Source organism: Anser cygnoides, unplaced genomic scaffold, assembly GCF_040182565.1.
Source record: "Anser cygnoides isolate HZ-2024a breed goose unplaced genomic scaffold, Taihu_goose_T2T_genome scaffold_52_1, whole genome shotgun sequence".
Lineage (NCBI taxonomy): Eukaryota > Metazoa > Chordata > Aves > Anseriformes > Anatidae > Anser > Anser cygnoides.
The window spans coordinates 303,707-320,584 of NW_027103075.1; the positions used below are offsets into that span (position 1 = coordinate 303,707).

The 16,878-nt window shown below is 57.9% G+C and overlaps 1 protein-coding gene across 1 annotated transcript; it reads right to left on the reverse strand.

Annotated features, from left to right (window-relative positions):
* Positions 1-47: 47 nt before the first annotated feature.
* Positions 48-16,806, reverse strand: LOC136789534 (N6-adenosine-methyltransferase catalytic subunit-like). The gene is given in 13 exon segments (XM_066989591.1): positions 48-229; positions 322-434; positions 510-575; positions 6,834-6,942; positions 7,050-7,088; positions 10,296-10,483; positions 11,815-12,028; positions 12,123-12,298; positions 13,727-14,104; positions 15,861-16,044; positions 16,046-16,125; positions 16,592-16,596; positions 16,632-16,806. Coding segments are annotated over 13 exon segments (1,758 nt in total). The 5' UTR covers positions 16,726-16,806; the 3' UTR covers positions 48-117.
* Positions 16,807-16,878: the final 72 nt, after the last annotated feature.

Consider the following 16,878-nt stretch of genomic DNA (forward strand, 5'->3'; position numbering starts at 1 on the left):
CAAACCCCGCACCCTAAAAACCCCGGAAGCGATCGAAAAACGGCCGCTCCTCCGCCCCGAATTTATTAAAATTCGCCCCAAAAAGCCCGCCCTAAACTTCTCCTTTTTTTTGTTTTTTCACATGTTTTTGGGTTTCGAGATGATCCCGTCGGGGTAATGCTGCTTGAACTGCGCCACCACATCGGGGTCGAGCAGGTGGATCCCGTCCAGCTGGTTCCCCAAGGTGATCCTGGGGCAAAAAGGGGCGTTTTTGGTTAAAAACCCTAAAAAAGAGTTCAACGGGCACGGGGGGGGGTCCGAAAAATTTATAGGGTCGCTCACCAGTTGGGCTGGACGTTATGGGGTCGCCCGAAAAGCTCGATTTTGCGGGTGCCGGGGGAGAGGCGCTCGATCATCCCGTAGATCTCATCGGGTTTGTGACTGGTGGAGCGGACCTAAAGAGGGGATTCGGGGTTAATTTATAGGATTTTGGGGCTTTTGGGGTTTTTTTTTGGGGCGCGTCGACTCGCCTCGGCCACGATGACGTCGCAGTCCAAGCCCCGGTTGAAGCCTTGGGGGTTTCCTTTCACCCCGACCTGGAGGGGGGAATAAAAAAATCGGGGGGTTTTAGCGGGGTTTTGGGGTGGTTGGGGGCGCCTCGGGGGGATTTGGGGCCGTTTGGGGGGATTTGGGGTCGTTTCGGGGCGGTTCGGCGCCTTTTGAGGGGGATTTGGGGCGTCTCGGGGGGGTTTGGGGCCGTTTTGGGGGGATTTGGGGCCGTTTTGGGGGATTTGGGGCCGTTTTGGGGGATTTGGGGCCGTTTTGGGGGATTTGGGGCCGTTTTGGGGGATTTGGGGCCGTTTTGGGGGGGTTTGGGGCCGTTTTGGGGGGATTTGGGGCCGTTTTGGGGGGATTTGGGGCCGTTTGGGGGGGATTTGGGGCCGTTTGGGGGGGTTTGGGGCCGTTTGGGGGGATTTGGGGTCGGTTCGGGGCGGTTCGGCGCCTTTTGAGGGGGATTTGGGGCGTCTCGAGGGGGTTCGGGGCCGTTTCGGGGGGTTTGGGGCATCTCAAGGGGGTTTGGGGCCGTTTTGGGGGATTTGGGGCCGTTTCAGGGGGTTTGCGGCGTCTCAAAAGGGTTTGGGGCCGTTTTGGGGGGATTTGGGGCCGTTTTGGGGGATTTGGGGCCGTTTTGGGGGATTTGGGGCCGTTTTGGGGGATTTGGGGCCGTTTTGGGGGATTTGGGGCCGTTTTGGGGGGGTTTGGGGCCGTTTTGGGGGGATTTGGGGCCGTTTTGGGGGGATTTGGGGCCGTTTGGGGGGGATTTGGGGCCGTTTGGGGGGGTTTGGGGCCGTTTTGGGGGGATTTGGGGCCGTTTTGGGGGGTTTGGGGCTGTTTCGGGGGGGTTGCGGCGTCTCGAAAGGGTTTGGGGCCGTTTTGGGGGGGGATTTGGGGCCGTTTGGGGGGGTTTGGGGCGCCTCAAGGGGGTTCGGGGCCGTTTCGGGGGGTTTGCGGCGTCTCAAAGGGGTTTGGGGCCGTTTTGGGGGGGTTTGGGGCCGTTTTGGGGGATTTGGGGCCGTTTTGGGGGATTTGGGGCCGTTTTGGGGGATTTGGGGCCGTTTTGGGGGGTTTGGGGCCGTTTTGGGGGGTTTGGGGCTGTTTCGGGGGGTTTGCGGCGTCTCGAAAGGGTTTGGGGCCGTTTTGGGGGGGTTTGGGGCCGTTTTGGGGGGGTTTGGGGCCGTTTTGGGGGGGTTTGGGGCCGTTTTGGGGGATTTGGGGCCGTTTTGGGGGGGTTTGGGGCCGTTTTGGGGGGGTTTGGGGCCGTTTTGGGGGGGTTTGGGGCCGTTTTGGGGGATTTGGGGCTGTTTTGGGGGATTTGGGGCCGTTTCAGGGGGTTTGCGGCGTCTCGAAAGGGTTTGGGGCCGTTTTGGGGGGGTTTGGGGCCGTTTTGGGGGATTTGGGGCCGTTTTGGGGGGGTTTGGGGCCGTTTTGGGGGGGTTTGGGGCCGTTTTGGGGGGGTTTGGGGCCGTTTTGGGGGATTTGGGGCTGTTTTGGGGGATTTGGGGCCATTTCAGGGGGTTTGCGGCGTCTCGAAAGGGTTTGGGGCCGTTTTGGGGGGGTTTGGGGCCGTTTTGGGGGGGTTTGGGGCCGTTTTGGGGGGGTTTGGGGCCGTTTTGGGGGGGTTTGGGGCCGTTTTGGGGGGGTTTGGGGCCGTTTCGGGGGGTTTGCGGCGTCTCAAAAGGGTTTGGGGCCGTTTTGGGGGGATTTGGGGCCGTTTTGGGGGGATTTGGGGTCGTTTCGGGGCGGTTCGGCGCCTTTTGAGGGGGATTTGGGGCGTCTCGAAAGGGTTTGGGGCCGTTTGGGGGGGTTTGGGGCCGTTTTGGGGGGGTTTGGGGCGTCTCGAGGGGGTTCAGGGCTGTTTCGGGGGGTTTGCGGCGTCTCGAAAGGGTTTGGGGCCATTTTGGGGGGGTTTGGGGCCGTTTTGGGGCGGTTTGGCGCCTTTTGAGGGGGATTTGGGGCGTTTCCAGGGGGTTCGGGGCCGTTTTGGGGGGATTTGGGGCCGTTTTGGGGGGATTTGGGGCCGTTTTGGGGGGATTTGGGGCCGTTTTGGGGGGTTTGGGGCCGTTTGGGGGGGATTTGGGGCCGTTTGGGGGCAGTTCGGCGCCTTTTGAGGGGGATTTGGGGCGTCTCGAAGGGGTTTGGGGCCGTTTTGGGGGGATTTGGGGCCGTTTTGGGGGATTTGGGGCCATTTGGGGGGGATTTGGGGTCGTTTCGGGGGATTTGGGGTCGTTTCGGGGCGGTTCGGCGCCTTTTGAGGGGGATTTGGGGCGTCTCGAAGGGGTTTGGGGCCGTTTTGGGGGGATTTGGGGCCGTTTGGGGGGGATTTGGGGCCGTTTTGGGGGGGATTTGGGGCCGTTTCGGGGGGGTTCGGGGCCGTTTTGGGGGATTTGGGGCCGTTTTGGGGGGGGGTTGGGGCGTCTCGAGGAGGTTCAGGGCCGTTTTGGGGGGATTTGGGGCCGTTTCAGGGGGTTTGCGGCGTCTCAAAAGGGTTTGGGGCCGTTTTGGGGGGATTTGGGGCCGTTTTGGGGGGATTTGGGGCGTCTCGGGGGGGTTTGGGGCCGTTTTGGGGGATTTGGGGCCGTTTTGGGGGGTTTGGGGCCGTTTTGGGGGGTTTGGGGCCGTTTTGGGGGGGTTTGGGGCCGTTTTGGGGGGGTTTGGGGCCGTTTTGGGGGGATTTGGGGCCGTTTTGGGGGGATTTGGGGCCGTTTTGGGGGGATTTGGGGCCGTTTTGGGGGGTTTGGGGCTGTTTCGGGGGGGTTGCGGCGTCTCGAAAGGGTTTGGGGCCGTTTTGGGGGGGGATTTGGGGCCGTTTGGGGGGGTTTGGGGCGCCTCAAGGGGGTTCGGGGCCGTTTCGGGGGGTTTGCGGCGTCTCAAAGGGGTTTGGGGCCGTTTTGGGGGGGTTTGGGGCCGTTTTGGGGGGGTTTGGGGCCGTTTTGGGGGATTTGGGGCCGTTTTGGGGGATTTGGGGCCGTTTTGGGGGGTTTGGGGCTGTTTCGGGGGGTTTGCGGCGTCTCGAAAGGGTTTGGGGCCGTTTTGGGGGGGTTTGGGGCCGTTTTGGGGGGGTTTGGGGCCGTTTTGGGGGGGTTTGGGGCCGTTTTGGGGGATTTGGGGCCGTTTTGGGGGGGTTTGGGGCCGTTTTGGGGGGGTTTGGGGCCGTTTTGGGGGGGTTTGGGGCCGTTTTGGGGGATTTGGGGCTGTTTTGGGGGATTTGGGGCCGTTTCAGGGGGTTTGCGGCGTCTCGAAAGGGTTTGGGGCCGTTTTGGGGGGGTTTGGGGCCGTTTTGGGGGATTTGGGGCCGTTTTGGGGGGGTTTGGGGCCGTTTTGGGGGGGTTTGGGGCCGTTTTGGGGGGGTTTGGGGCCGTTTTGGGGGATTTGGGGCTGTTTTGGGGGATTTGGGGCCGTTTCAGGGGGTTTGCGGCGTCTCGAAAGGGTTTGGGGCCGTTTTGGGGGGATTTGGGGCCGTTTTGGGGGGATTTGGGGCATCTCGAAAGGGTTCGGGGCCGTTTTGGGGGGGTTTGGGTCCGTTTTGGGGGGATTTGGGGCATCTCGAAAGGGTTTGGGGCCGTTTTGGGGGGGGTTTGGGGCCGTTTTGGGGGGGGTTTGGGGCCGTTTGGGGGGGGATTTGGGGTCGTTTTGGGGGATTTGGAGTCGTTTTGGGGCGGTTCGGCGCCTTTTGAGGGGGATTTGGGGCGTCTCGAAGGGGTTTGGGGCCGTTTCGGGGGGTTTAGGGCCATCTCGAAAGGGTTTGGGGCCGTTTTGGGGGGATTTGGGGCCGTTTTGGGGGATTTGGGGCCGTTTTGGGGGGGTTTGGGGCGCCTCAAGGGGGTTCGGGGCCGTTTCGGGGGGTTTGGGGCATCTCCAGAGGGTTTGGGGCCGTTTTGGGGGATTTGGGGCCGTTTTGGGGTCATTTAGGGGGATTTCTGGCAGTTTTGGGGTCGTCTCAAAGGGGTTTGGGTCAGTTTTGGCGGGGGTTGGGTCCATTTTGGGGTCTTTTTGGCGTCGATTTTGGGGTCTTTTTGGCGTCGATTTTGGGGTCTTTTTGGCGTCGATTTTGGGGTCTTTTGGTGTCGATTTTGGGGTCTTTTTGGGGTGTTTTGGGGCCATTTTATTTTGGGGGGCCATTTTGGTTCTTTTGGGGCCATTTGGGGGATTTTGGGGTCCATTTTGGGGTATTTCGGGGTCTTCAGAGGCCATTTTCTTTTTCTGGGGTATTTTAGGGCTGTTTTGGCGTTTTGGGGGGTCCATTTTGGGGTATTTTGGGGCCATTTTCGGGTCTTTAGGGGCCACTTTTCCTCCTAGGTTATTTCAGGGCCATTTTGGGGTCCATTTTGGGGTCTTTAGGGGTCCGTTTTGGGGTCTTTAGGGGCCGTTTTGGGGTCTTTAGAGACCATTTTTTTCCCCTAGGTTATTTTGGGTCCATTTTGGGGTCTTTAGGGGCCGTTTTTGGGTCTTTAGGGGCTGTTTTTTTTCCTAGGTTACTTTGGGTCCATTTTGGGGTGTTTGGGGGCCGTTTTGGGGTCTTTAGAGACCACTTTTTTCCCCTAGGTTATTTTGGGGCCGTTTTTGGGTCCATTTTGGGGCCGTTTTTGGGTCCATTTTGGGGCCTTTTATTTTCTTGAGGTCTTTTGGGGCCATTCTGGGGTCTTTTGGGGCCATTTTGGGGTCTTTAGGGCCATTGTTTCTTGAGGTCTTTCAGGGCCGTTTTTGGGTCTTTAGGGGTCCATTTTGGGTCTTTAGGGGCCGTTTTTGGGTCTTTAGGGGCCGTTTTGGGGTCTTTAGGGGCCGTTTTGGGGTCTTTAGGGGCCGTTTTTGGGTCCTTAGAGACCGCTTTTTCCCCCTAGGTTATTTCAGGTCCATTTTGGGGCCATTTTGGGTCCATTTTGGGGCCATTTTGGGTCTGTTTTTGGGTCTTTAGGTGCCGTTTTTGGGTCTTTAGGTGCCGTTTTTGGGTCTTCAGGGGCCTTTTATTTTCTTGAGGTCTTTAGGGGCCATTTTGGGGTCTTTAGGTGCCATTTTGGGGTCTTTAGGGGCCATTTTGGGGTCTTTAGGGGCCATTCTGGGGTCTTTTGGGGCCATTTTGGGGTCTTTAGGGCCATTTTTTCTTGAGGTCTTTCAGGGCCGTTTTTGGGTCTTTAGGGGTCCATTTTGGGTCTTTAGGGGCTGTTTTTGGGTGTTTAGGGGCCGTTTTTGGGTCCTTAGAGACCGCTTTTTCCCCCTAGGTTATTTCAGGTCCATTTTGGGGCCATTTTGGGTCCGTTTTTGGGTCTTTTGGGTCCGCTTTTGGGTCTTTAGGTGCCGTGTTTGGGTCTTTAGGTGCCATTTTTGGGTCTTTAGGTGCCGTTTTTGGGTCTTTAGGGGCCATTTTGGGGTGTTTAGGGCCATTTTTTCTTGGGGTCTTTAGGGGCCGTTTTGGGGTCTTTAGGGGCCATTTTGGGGTCTTTAGGGGCCATTTTGGGGTCTTTAGGGGCCATTTTGGGGTCTTTAGGGGCATTTTTTCTTGAGGTCTTTAGGGGCCGTTTTGGGGTCTTTAGGGGCCGTTTTGGGGTCTTTAGGGGCCGTTTTTTCCCCCTAGGTTATTTCAGGTCCATTTTGGGGCCATTTTGGGTCCGTTTTTGGGTCTTTTGGGTCCATTTTGGGTCTTTACAGGCCGTTTTTGGGCCTTTGGGGCCGTTTTTGGGTCCTTAGAGACCGCTTTTTCCCCCTAAGTTATTTCAGGTCCATTTTGGGTCCGTTTTTGGGTCTTTTGGGTCCGTTTTTGGGTCTTTAGGTGCCGTTTTTGGGTCTTCAGGGGCCTTTTATTTTCTTGGGGTCTTTAGGGGCCATTTTGGGGTCTTTAGGGGCCATTTTGGGGTCTTTAGGGGCATTTTTTCTTGAGGTCTTTAGGGGCCGTTTTTGGGTCTTTAGGGGCCGTTTTTGGGTCTTTAGGGGTCCATTTTGGGTCTTTAGGGGTCTTTTTTGGGTCCTTAGAGACCGCTTTTTCCCCCTAGGTTATTTCAGGTCCATTTTGGGGCCATTTTGGGTCCGTTTTTGGGTCTTTAGGGGCCGTTTTTGGGTCTTTAGGGGCCGTTTTTGGGTCTTTAGGGGCCGTTTTTGGGTCTTTAGGGGCCGTTTTTGGGTCTTTAGGGGCCTTTTATTTTCTTGAGGTCTTTAGGGGCCATTTTGGGGTCTTTAGGGGCCGTTTTGGGGTCTTTAGGGGCCGTTTTGGGGTCTTTAGGGGCCGTTTTGGGGTCTTTAGGGGCCGTTTTTTCCCCCTGGGTTGTTTCGGGGCCGTTTGGGGGGTTTTTGGGGCCGCCTACCAGGCAGTGCTCCTTGCCGTGGTTGAGCCAGTGGCCGGTGCGGCCGGTGCGGATGATGCGCTGCAGCTGGTTGGTCTTCACCCAGATGATCTCGTCCACCCGCTCGTACCTGGGGGTGGGGGGCGGAGCCAAGGAGGGCGTGGTCACCGAGGGGGCGGGGCCTAACGGGGTGTGGCCGCGAGGGGGCGGAGCCACGGGGAGCCCCGATCTACTCACCCCCAGAGGTTGAGGCACTCGCGGCCCAGCTCCATGGCCCTGCGGGGAGGGGGCGGTGAGGGGCCTCCGCGGAGGCCAGCCGTGGAGGTCAACCGTGGAGGACCTCCAGGAGGACCTCCAGGAGGTCCAATCAAGGAGGCCAATCAAGGAGGAGCTCCAGGAGGTCCAAAAATGGAGGCCAACCAAGGAGGAGCTCCAGGAGGCCAACCATGGAGGACCTCCAGGAGGCCCAAACAAGGAGGTCAATCAAGGAGGACCTCCAAGATGACCTCCAGGAGACCAAACCAAGGAGGTCAATCAAGGAGGACCTCCAGGAGGACCTCCAGGAGGCCAAACCAAGGAGGTCAATCAAGGAGGACCTCCAAGATGACCTCCAGGAGGTCCAGTCAAGGAGGTCAATCAAGGAGGACCTCCAAGATGACCTCCAGGAGGTCCAATCAAGGAGGTCACCCATGGAGGATCTCCAAGAGGACCTCCAGGAGGTCCAATCAAGGAGGTCGATCAAGGAGGACCTCCAGGAGGACCTCCAGGAGGTCCAATCAAGGAGGTCAATCAAGGAGGACCTCCGAGATGACCTCCAGGAGGTCCAAATAAGGAGGCCAATCAAGGAGGAGCTCCAGGAGGTCCAGTCAAGGAGGTCAATCAAGGAGGAGCTCCAGGAGGTCCAAAAATGGAGGCCAAACAAGGAGGACCTCCAGGAGGCCAAACCAAGGAGGCCAATCAAGGAGGACCTCCAAGAGGCCCAAAAATGGAGGTCAATCAAGGAGGACCTCCAGGAGGCCCAATCAAGGAGGTCAATCAAGGAGGACCTCCAGGAGGCCCAATCAAGGAGGACCTCCAAGAGGCCATCCAGGAGGCCCCTCCAGTGTGACCTCCTAAAGGACCTCCAGGAGGCCAATCAAGGAGGACCTCCAGGAGGCCAATCAAGGAGGACCTCCAAGATGACCTCCAGGAGACCAAACCAAGGAGGTCAATCAAGGAGGACCTCCAGGAGGACCTCCAGGAGGTGCAAATAAGGAGGCCAATCAAGGAGGACCTCCAGGAGGTCCAATCAAGAAGGTCAATCAAGGAGGAGCTCCAGGAGGACCTCCAGGAGGTGTAAACAAGGAGGCCAATCAAGGAGGTCCTCCAAGAGGCCCAAAAATGGAGGCCAACCAAGGAGGACCTCCAGCAGGCCAACCATAGAGGACCTCCAGGAGGCCCAAACAAGGAGGTCAATCAAGGAGGACCTCCAGGAGGACCTCCAGGAGGCCAAACCAAGGAGGTCAATCAAGGAGGACCTCCAAGATGACCTCCAGGAGGTCCAGTCAAGGAGGTCAATCAAGGAGGACCTCCGAGATGACCTCCAGGAGGTCCAAATAAGGAGGCCAATCAAGGAGGATCTCCAGGAGGACATCCAGGAGGTCCAATCAAGAAGGTCAATCAAGGAGGACCTCCAGGAGGACCTCCAGGAGGTCCAATCCGGGAGGCCAATCAAGGAGGACCTCCAAGAGGCCCAAAAATGGAGGCCAACCAAGGAGGACCTCCAGCAGGCCAACCATAGAGGACCTCCAGGAGGCCCAAACAAGGAGGCCAATCAAGGAGGACCTCCAGGAGGTCCAAATAAGGAGAACAATCAAGGAGGATCTCCAGAAGCACCTCCAGGAGGCCAAACCAAGGAAGTCAATCAAGGAGGACCTCCAAGATGACCTCCAGGAGGTGCAAATAAGGAGGTCAATCAAGGAGGACCTCCAGGAGGCCAAACCAAGGAGGCCAATCAAGGAGGACCTCCAGGAGGCCCAAACAAGGAGGTCAATCAAGGAGGACCTCCAAGATGACCTCCAGGAGGTGCAAATAAGGAGGTCAATCAAGGAGGACCTCCAAGATGACCTCCAGGAGGTCCAAACAAGGAGGTCAATCAAGGAGGACCTCCAGGAGGTCCAAAAATGGAGGCCAACCAAGGAGGACCTCTAGGAGGCCAACCATGGAGGACCTCCAGGAGGCCCAAACAAGGAGGCCAATCAAGGAGGACCTCCAGGAGGCCCAAAAGATAGAGGTCCAACCAAGGAGGACCTCCAGGAGGACCTCCAGGAGGTCCAAACAAGGAGGTCAATCAAGGAGGACCTCCAAGATGACCTCCAGGAGGTCCAAATAAGGAGGCCAATCAAGGAGGACCTCCAGGAGGCCCAAACAAGGAGGTCAATCAAGGAGGACCTCCAAGATGACCTCCAGGAGGTGCAATCAAGGAGGTCAATCAAGGAGGACCTCCAAGATGACCTCCAGGAGGTCCAAATAAGGAGGCCAATCAAGGAGGACCTCCAGGAGGCCCAAACAAGGAGGTCAATCAAGGAGGACCTCCAAGATGACCTCCAGGAGGTGCAATCAAGGAGGTCAATCAAGGAGGACCTCCAGGAGGACCTCCACGAGGTGCAAAAAAGGAGGCCAATCAAGGAGGACCTCCAGGTGGACCTCCAGGAGGTCCAAATAAGGAGGTCAATCAAGGAGGACCTCCAGGAGGCCCAAACACAGAGGCCAATGAAGGAGGAACTCCAGGAGAACCTCCAGGAGGCCAACCATGGAGGACCTCCAGGAGGCCCAATCAAGGAGGTCAATCAAGGAGGACCTCCAAGATGACCTCCGGGAGGCCCATCCAGTGTGACCTCCTAAAGGACCTCCAGGAGGCCAATCAAGGAGGCCAATCAAGGAGGACCTCCAGGAGGCCCAAAAGATAGAGGTCCAAGCAAGGAGGACCTCCAGGAGGTGCAATCAAGGAGGCCAATCAAGGAGGACCTCCAAGATGACCTCCAGGAGGTGCAAATAAGGAGGTCAATCAAGGAGGACCTCCAAGATGACCTCCACGAGGTCCAATCAAGAAGGTCAATCAGGGAGGACCTCCAGGAGGACCTCCAGGAGGTCCAAAGGAGGAGGTCAATCAAGGAGGACCTCCAAGAGGCCCAATCCAGGACGACCTCCAAGAGGTCCAACCAAGGAGGACCTCCAGGAGAACCTCAAGAAGGCCAATCCATGAGGACCTCCAAGAGCTCCAACCAAGGAGGACCTCCAAGAAGAACCTCCAAGAGGTCCAACCAAGGAGGACCTCCAAGAGAACCTCCAAGAACTCCAATCTAGGAGAACCTCCAGGAGCTCCAACCAAGGAGGATCTCCAGGGGAACCTCCAAGAACTCCAATCCAGGAGGACCTCCAAGACCTCCAACCAAGGAGGACCTCCACGGGGGGACCTCCAGGAGGCCCCCTCCCCCCACTCACCGCCCGGTGACCCAGAGGAAGAGGAAGCCCTCGTCCTGGAGGACGGGGATGTTGAGGCGCCGCATCTCGTCGTCGGTCAGCGTGCCGTAGGGCAGCTCCATGTGGATGTCCCACGGCGGGTCGGCCATCACCACCGCGAACTTGCCCAGGATGCTGACGTCCAGGTAGCGGATGTCGCAGCAGATCCACTGCCGGCGGGAGACCGAGACACCGCGGTGAAGGTTGGCCACTGGGGTCGGGCCCGCTTGGGGCGAGGAACGTCCCCATGGAGGGCCAACAGCACCTTAGGTTCTACTTGGGGCGAGGAACGTCCCCGTGGAGGGCCACCAGCACCTTAGATTCTACTTGGGGTGAGGAACGTCCCCATGGAGGGCCACCAGCACCTTAGGTTCTACTTGGGGTGAGGAACATCCCCGTGGAGGGCCACCACCATCTTAGGTTCTACTTGGGGCGAGGAATGTCCCCATGGAGGGCCACCAGCATAATGGTAGATCCAATTTTGGGTGAAGAACACCCTAATGGAGGGCCACCATCATAAGTTCTACTTGGGGTGAGGAACGTCCCCATGGAGGGCCACCAGCATCTTAGGTTCTATGTGGGGCGAGGAACGTCCCCATGGAGGGCCACCAGCACCTTAGGTTCTACGTGGGGCGAGGAACGTCCCCGTGGAGGGCCACCAGCACCTTAGGTTCTACTTGGGGCGAGGAACGTCCCCGTGGAGGGCCACCAGCTCCTTAGGTTCTACTTGGGGTGAAGAACGTCCCCATGGAGGGCCACCATCATAATGGTAGATCCAATTTTGGGTGAAGAACACCCTAATGGAGGTCCACCAGCATGGTAGGATCTACTTGGGGCGAGGAACGTCCCCATGGAGGGCCACCAGCATCTTAGGTTCTATGTGGGGCGAGGAACGTCCCCATGGAGGGCCACCAGCACCTTAGGTTCTACTTGGGGTGAGGAACGTCCCCATGGGGGGCCACCACCATCATAGCTCCTACTTTTGGGGTGAAGAACATCCCCATGGAGGTCCACCACCACCATAGCTCCAACTTGGGATGAAGAACATCCCCATGGAGGTCCACCACCACCACCATAGCTCCTGATTAGGATGAAGAACATCCCGATGGAGGTCCACCACCATCCTAACTCCTACTTTTGGGGTGAAGAACATCCCCATGGAGGTCCACCACCATCCTAACTGCTATTTAGGATGACGATACATCCCGATGGAGGTCCACCACCATCATAGCTCCAACTTGGGATGAAGATACATCCCGATGGAGATCCACCACCATCATAGCTCCTACTTTTGGGGTGAAGAACATCCCGATGGAGGTCCACCACCACCATAGCTCCAACTTAGGATGAAGATACATCCCGATGGAGGTCCACCACCATCTTAGGTTCTACTTGTGGGGATGAAGAACATCCCGATGGAGGTCCACCATCATCCTAACTGCTATTTAGGATGAAGAACATCCTGATGGAGGTCCACCAACCCCCCCATGGTCTCTCCTACCTGGGGCGGGAAGAGTCGGTCAGCGCCGGCGTCGGGCTGGGGCCGGGCGAGCTCCTGGCCGTGGTCGCGGCCCGGCGGCGCGGTGGCCTCGCCGGCGGCCTCGGCGCAGGCGTCGATCTCGTAGTGGACGTACTTGCAGGTGTCCATGTGGAAGCAGGTGTTGAGGAAGGAGCAGTCCCCCAGGGACTCGTCCGTGTGCTTGTTGATGATCCTCCTGGTGGGGTGGGCCACCAGAAGATGACACCCCAAGACGGACGTTTCGGGGCGAAAAGCGACGATTTTGGGGGTTTTGGGGGGTTTTCTCTCACCGGAAGTGGAGCTTGCGGCACGGGCGCTCGGCGCCGGTGGCCTTGACGCACTCCTCCTTGGTGCCGTGGTCGCAGAACTCCTGCACCTGCGCCCGGCCCCGCGAGCGGAACTTCTCCACGATGGACTGCTCCTTGGCCGTGGTGGTGTTGAGGAGCTCCAGGATCTCCTGGCTCACCTGCAAGGGGACAAGAGGCGCCCTGGTGGCATCTCGAGGAGCCTTGGTGGCATCTCGAGGAGCCTTGGTGGCATCTCAAGGCGCCTTGGTGGCATCTCGAGGCGCCTTGGTGGCATCTCGAGGCACCTTGGTGGCATCTCGAGGCGCCCTGGTGGCATCTCCAGGCGCCTCGGTGGCATCTCGAGGGGCTTCTGGGGACGTGGAGGGGTTCCTCCAGGTTTTTTGGGGTCAGCGCGGCTCGGTGGGACCAGGAGGACCTCAAACCTTTGGGGACGCGAAGACGTTCCTCCAGATTTTGGGGGGAAACCATCTCGAGAACCTCAAGCCTTGTAGAGACGTGATGTCCCTCAAGACTTTTGGGGTGAACCCAACTCTTCCTTCGACTTTTTCTTGGTAGAACCCGTAAGAACCTCAACCTTTTAGGTGCCACCAAGATGTCCCTCAAGACTTTTGGGTTGAACCCAACTCTTCCTTCGACGTTTTCATGGTAGAACCTCAAGAACCTCAACCTTTTAGATGCCACCAAGATGTTCCTCAACCCTTTTAGGTTGAACCCAACTCTTCCTTCGATGTTTTCATGGTAGAACCTGAAGAACCTCAACCTTTTAGGTACCACCAAGACGTTCCTCAAGACTTTTGGGTTGAATTGAACTCTTCCTTCAACTTTTTCCTGGTAGAACCTCAAAAATCTCAACCTTTTAGGTGCCACCAAGACGTCCCTCAACCCTTTTAGGTTGAACCCAGCTCTTCCTTCGATGTTTTCATGTTAGAACCTCAAGAACCTCAACCTTTTAGGTGCCACCAAGACGTCCCTCAACCCTTTTAGGTTGAACTCAACTCTTTCTTCAACTTTTACTTGGTAGAATCTCAAGAACCTCAACCTTTTAGGTGCCACCAAGACGTCCCTCAACCCTTTTAGGTTGAACCCAACTCTTCCTTCAGCTTTTTCTTGGTAGAACCCGTAAGAACCTCAACCTTTTAGGTGCCACCAAGACGTCCCTCAAGACTTTTGGGTTGAACCCAACTCTTCCTTCGATGTTTTCATGGTAGAACCTCAAGAACCTCAACCTTGTAGGTGCCACCAAGACGTCCCTCAAGACCTTTGGGTTGAACCCAACTCTTTCTTGTGGTTCTACCAAGAAATGTTGAAGAACCTCAACCTTTTAGGTGCCACCAAGACGTCCCTCAACCCTTTTAGGTTGAACCCAACTCTTCCTTCAGCTTTTTCTTGGTAGAACCCGTAAGAACCTCAACCTTTTAGGTGCCACCAAGACGTCCCTCAAGACTTTTGGGTTGAACCCAACCTTTCCTTTGACTTTTTCACGGTAGAAGCTCAACCTTTAGATGCCACCAAGCCATCTTAGGTGCCACCAAGCCACGCCTCAACACTTTTTGGGGTTGATGGCCCCCGCTTCCGTCCTCCCCCACCTTCTTGCTCTGCTGCTCCTTGGTGGACTGCTGGCTGAGCAAGCTCTCGATCTCCAGGTCCACGTCAGACGCCTGCTTCCGCGACTTCTTCGCCGCCTCCTTCCCGGCGTCGGCGCCCGTCCCCGGGCCGCCGCCGGCGCCGCCGCCGGCACCGCCGCTGCCGGGCTCGTGCTCCGCCCGCCGTTTCCTGCCGGGGCCGTCGGCGTCGGCGTCGCCGTGCCGCTCGGCGCCGGTCATGGCGGCCAGCTTGGAGTGGTCGGCGTAGGTGACCAGGGTGGGCCCTTCGGCCAGAAGCCCCCGGCGCACCTCGATCAGCTCCTGCGCCGCGAACTTCTGCAGGAGGCTCTCCACCGTGCGCGGGGCGGCCGGCGCGTCGGGCTGGAAAGGGGGGGGGGGGGGGAAACGGGGAGTTTTGGGGGAAATTTGGGGGGTTTTGGGGCTTTTGGGGGATTTTGGGGGGATTTTTGGTTTTTTTGGAGGGGATTTTGGGGCTTTGTTTGGGGGTTTTGGGGCTTGTTTGAGGGATTTGGGGGATTTTGGAAGACATTTGTGGCTACCGTGCGCGGGGCGGCTGGCGCGTCAGGCTAAAGGGGGGGGGAAACAGGGAGTTTTGGGGGAAATTTGGGGGGTTTGGGGGTTTTTGGGGGGATTTTGTTGTATTTTGGGTGGGATTTCGGTTACTTTGTGGCCCCGAAATATATTTTGGGAGGGATTTCGACTATTTTGGCAACCCCTCGGTGTATTTTGAGTGAGATTTTGATTATTTAGGGTTATCTGCGGTACGTTTTGGGTGGGATTTTGGCGATTTTGGGTCCCTTTGGTGTATTTTGGGTGGGATTTCAGCTATTTTGGGTGGGATTTCGGCTACTTTGGGTCCGTTTGGTGCATTTTGGGTGGGATTTCTGCCATTTTGGGTGGGATTTTGGCTACTTTGGGTCCCTCTGGTGCATTTTGGGTAGGATTTCTGCCATTTTGGGTGGGATTTCTGCCATTTTGGGTGGGATTTTGGCTATTTTGTGTCCCTTTGATGCATTTTGGGTGGGATTTCTGCCATTTTGGGTGGGATTTTGGCTACTTTGGGTCCATTTGGTGCATTTTGGGTGGGATTTCTGCCATTTTGGGTGGGATTTTGGCTACTTTGGGTCCATTTGGTGCATTTTGGGTGGGATTTCTGCCATTTTGGGTGGGATTTTGGCTACTTTGGGTCCCTCTGGTGCATTTTGGGTGGGATTTCTGCCATTTTGGGTGGGATTTCTGCCATTTTGGGTGGGATTTTGGCTATTTTGTGTCCCTTTGATGCATTTTGGGTGGGATTTTGGCTATTTTGGGTGGGATTTCTGCCATTTTGGGTGGGATTTTGGCTATTTTGGGTCCCTTTGGTGCATTTTGGGTGGGATTTCTGCCATTTTAGGTGGGATTTCAGCTACTTTGGGTCCCTTTGGTGCATTTTGGCTGGGATTTCTGCCATTTTGGGTGGGATTTCGGCTACTTTGGGTCCCTCTGGTGCATTTTGGCTGGGATTTCGGCTACACTGGGTCCCTCTGGTGCATTTTGGGTGGGATTTCTGCCATTTTGGGTGGGATTTCGGCTACTTTGGGTCCCTTTGGTGCATTTTGGGTGGGATTTCTGCCATTTTGGGTCCCTTTGGTGCATTTTGGGTGGGATTTCTGCCAATTTGGGTGGGATTTCTGCCATTTTGGGTGGGATTTTGGCTATTTCGTGTCTCTTTGGTGCATTTTGGGTGGGATTTTGGCTAATTTGGGTGGGATTTCAGCTATTTTGGGTTCCTTTGGTGCATTTTAGCTGGGATTTCTGCCATTTTGGGTGGGATTTCGGCCATTTGGGGTCCCTTTGGTGCATTTTGGGTGGGATTTCTGCCATTTTGGGTGAGATTTCGGCTACTTTGGGTCCATCTGGTGCATTTTGGCTGGGATTTCTGCCCTTTCGGTCCCCCCCAGCTCTATTTCGGGTGGGATTTCTGCCATTTTGGGTGGGATTTCTGCCATTTTGGGTCCCTTCGGTGCATTTTGGCAGGGATTTCTCCCCTTTCGGTCCCCCCCAGCTCTATTTCGGGTGGGATTTCGGCCCTTTCAGCCCCGCCCCGCCCTATCATTGATATTTTCGGGTCACTCACGGCGGCGATGGCTCGGCAGATGGCGGCGGCGTCGGTGGGCAGCGGCAGCGCCAGGTCGGCGAGGTGCAGCAGCAGGCGCCGCTCCAGCGCCGGGTCGGGGGCCAGGTCCTCCCCCCCCCCGGGGGGGCTGCTGCCCCCCCCGACCCCCGACCCCCCGCCGTCCCCCAAAATCCCCCCGCCCCCCCCCGGGACCTGAGGGGGGTGGGGGGGCCGGGCTGGAGGTGCGGGGAGGGGGGGGGGAGGGAGGGGGCGGCATGGCGGGGGTCTGCTGCTGGGGGGAGGGGGGGTAAATGGGGGTGAATCCCGCTGAAACCCCCCAAAATACCCCCAAATCCCCCTGAATCCCCCTGAACTTTGACCCCTGACCCCCCAAAGCCCCCTGAACTTTGACCCCTGACCCCCAAACCCCCCAAACCCCCCTGAACTTTAACCCTTGACCCCCCAACCCCCCAAATCCCCTCCCAACCCCCCTGAATCCCCCCCAAACCCCCCTGAACTCTGACCTTTGACACCCCAAACCCCCCTGAACTTTAACCCCTGACCCCCCAATCCCCCCCGAACCCCCCTTAACTCCCCAAACCCCCCCCAAATTTCCCAGAACCCCCCGAAATCCTCCTGAACTTTGACCCCCTCACCCCCAACCCCCCCCGACCCTTAACCCCTGACGCCCCCAAACCCCCCAAATCCCCTTGGACCCCCCCCCAAACCCCCCCTGAACTTTGACCCTTGACCCCCCCTCCGCCCCCCCCTTCCCCCCCCCGTCCCCCTCACCCAAGGGGTCCTGCTTCCGCCGCCGCTGCAGCCGCTCCCGCAGCGAGTCGAGCTGCTTCTTGTGGGCCTGGATGGAGCTCCAAGTGTCCGACATCGCCTCCCCCGGAGCCCCCCCGGGCCTCTCCGCCCGTCCCCGGCCTCCCCGAGCCCCTTCCCGGCCTCCCCGAACCCGCCCCGGCCCCGCGGCCCCCCCCCGGAAGGCCCGGAAGCCGCGCCCGCCATCTTGGAACCGGGCGTTGCCGTAGCA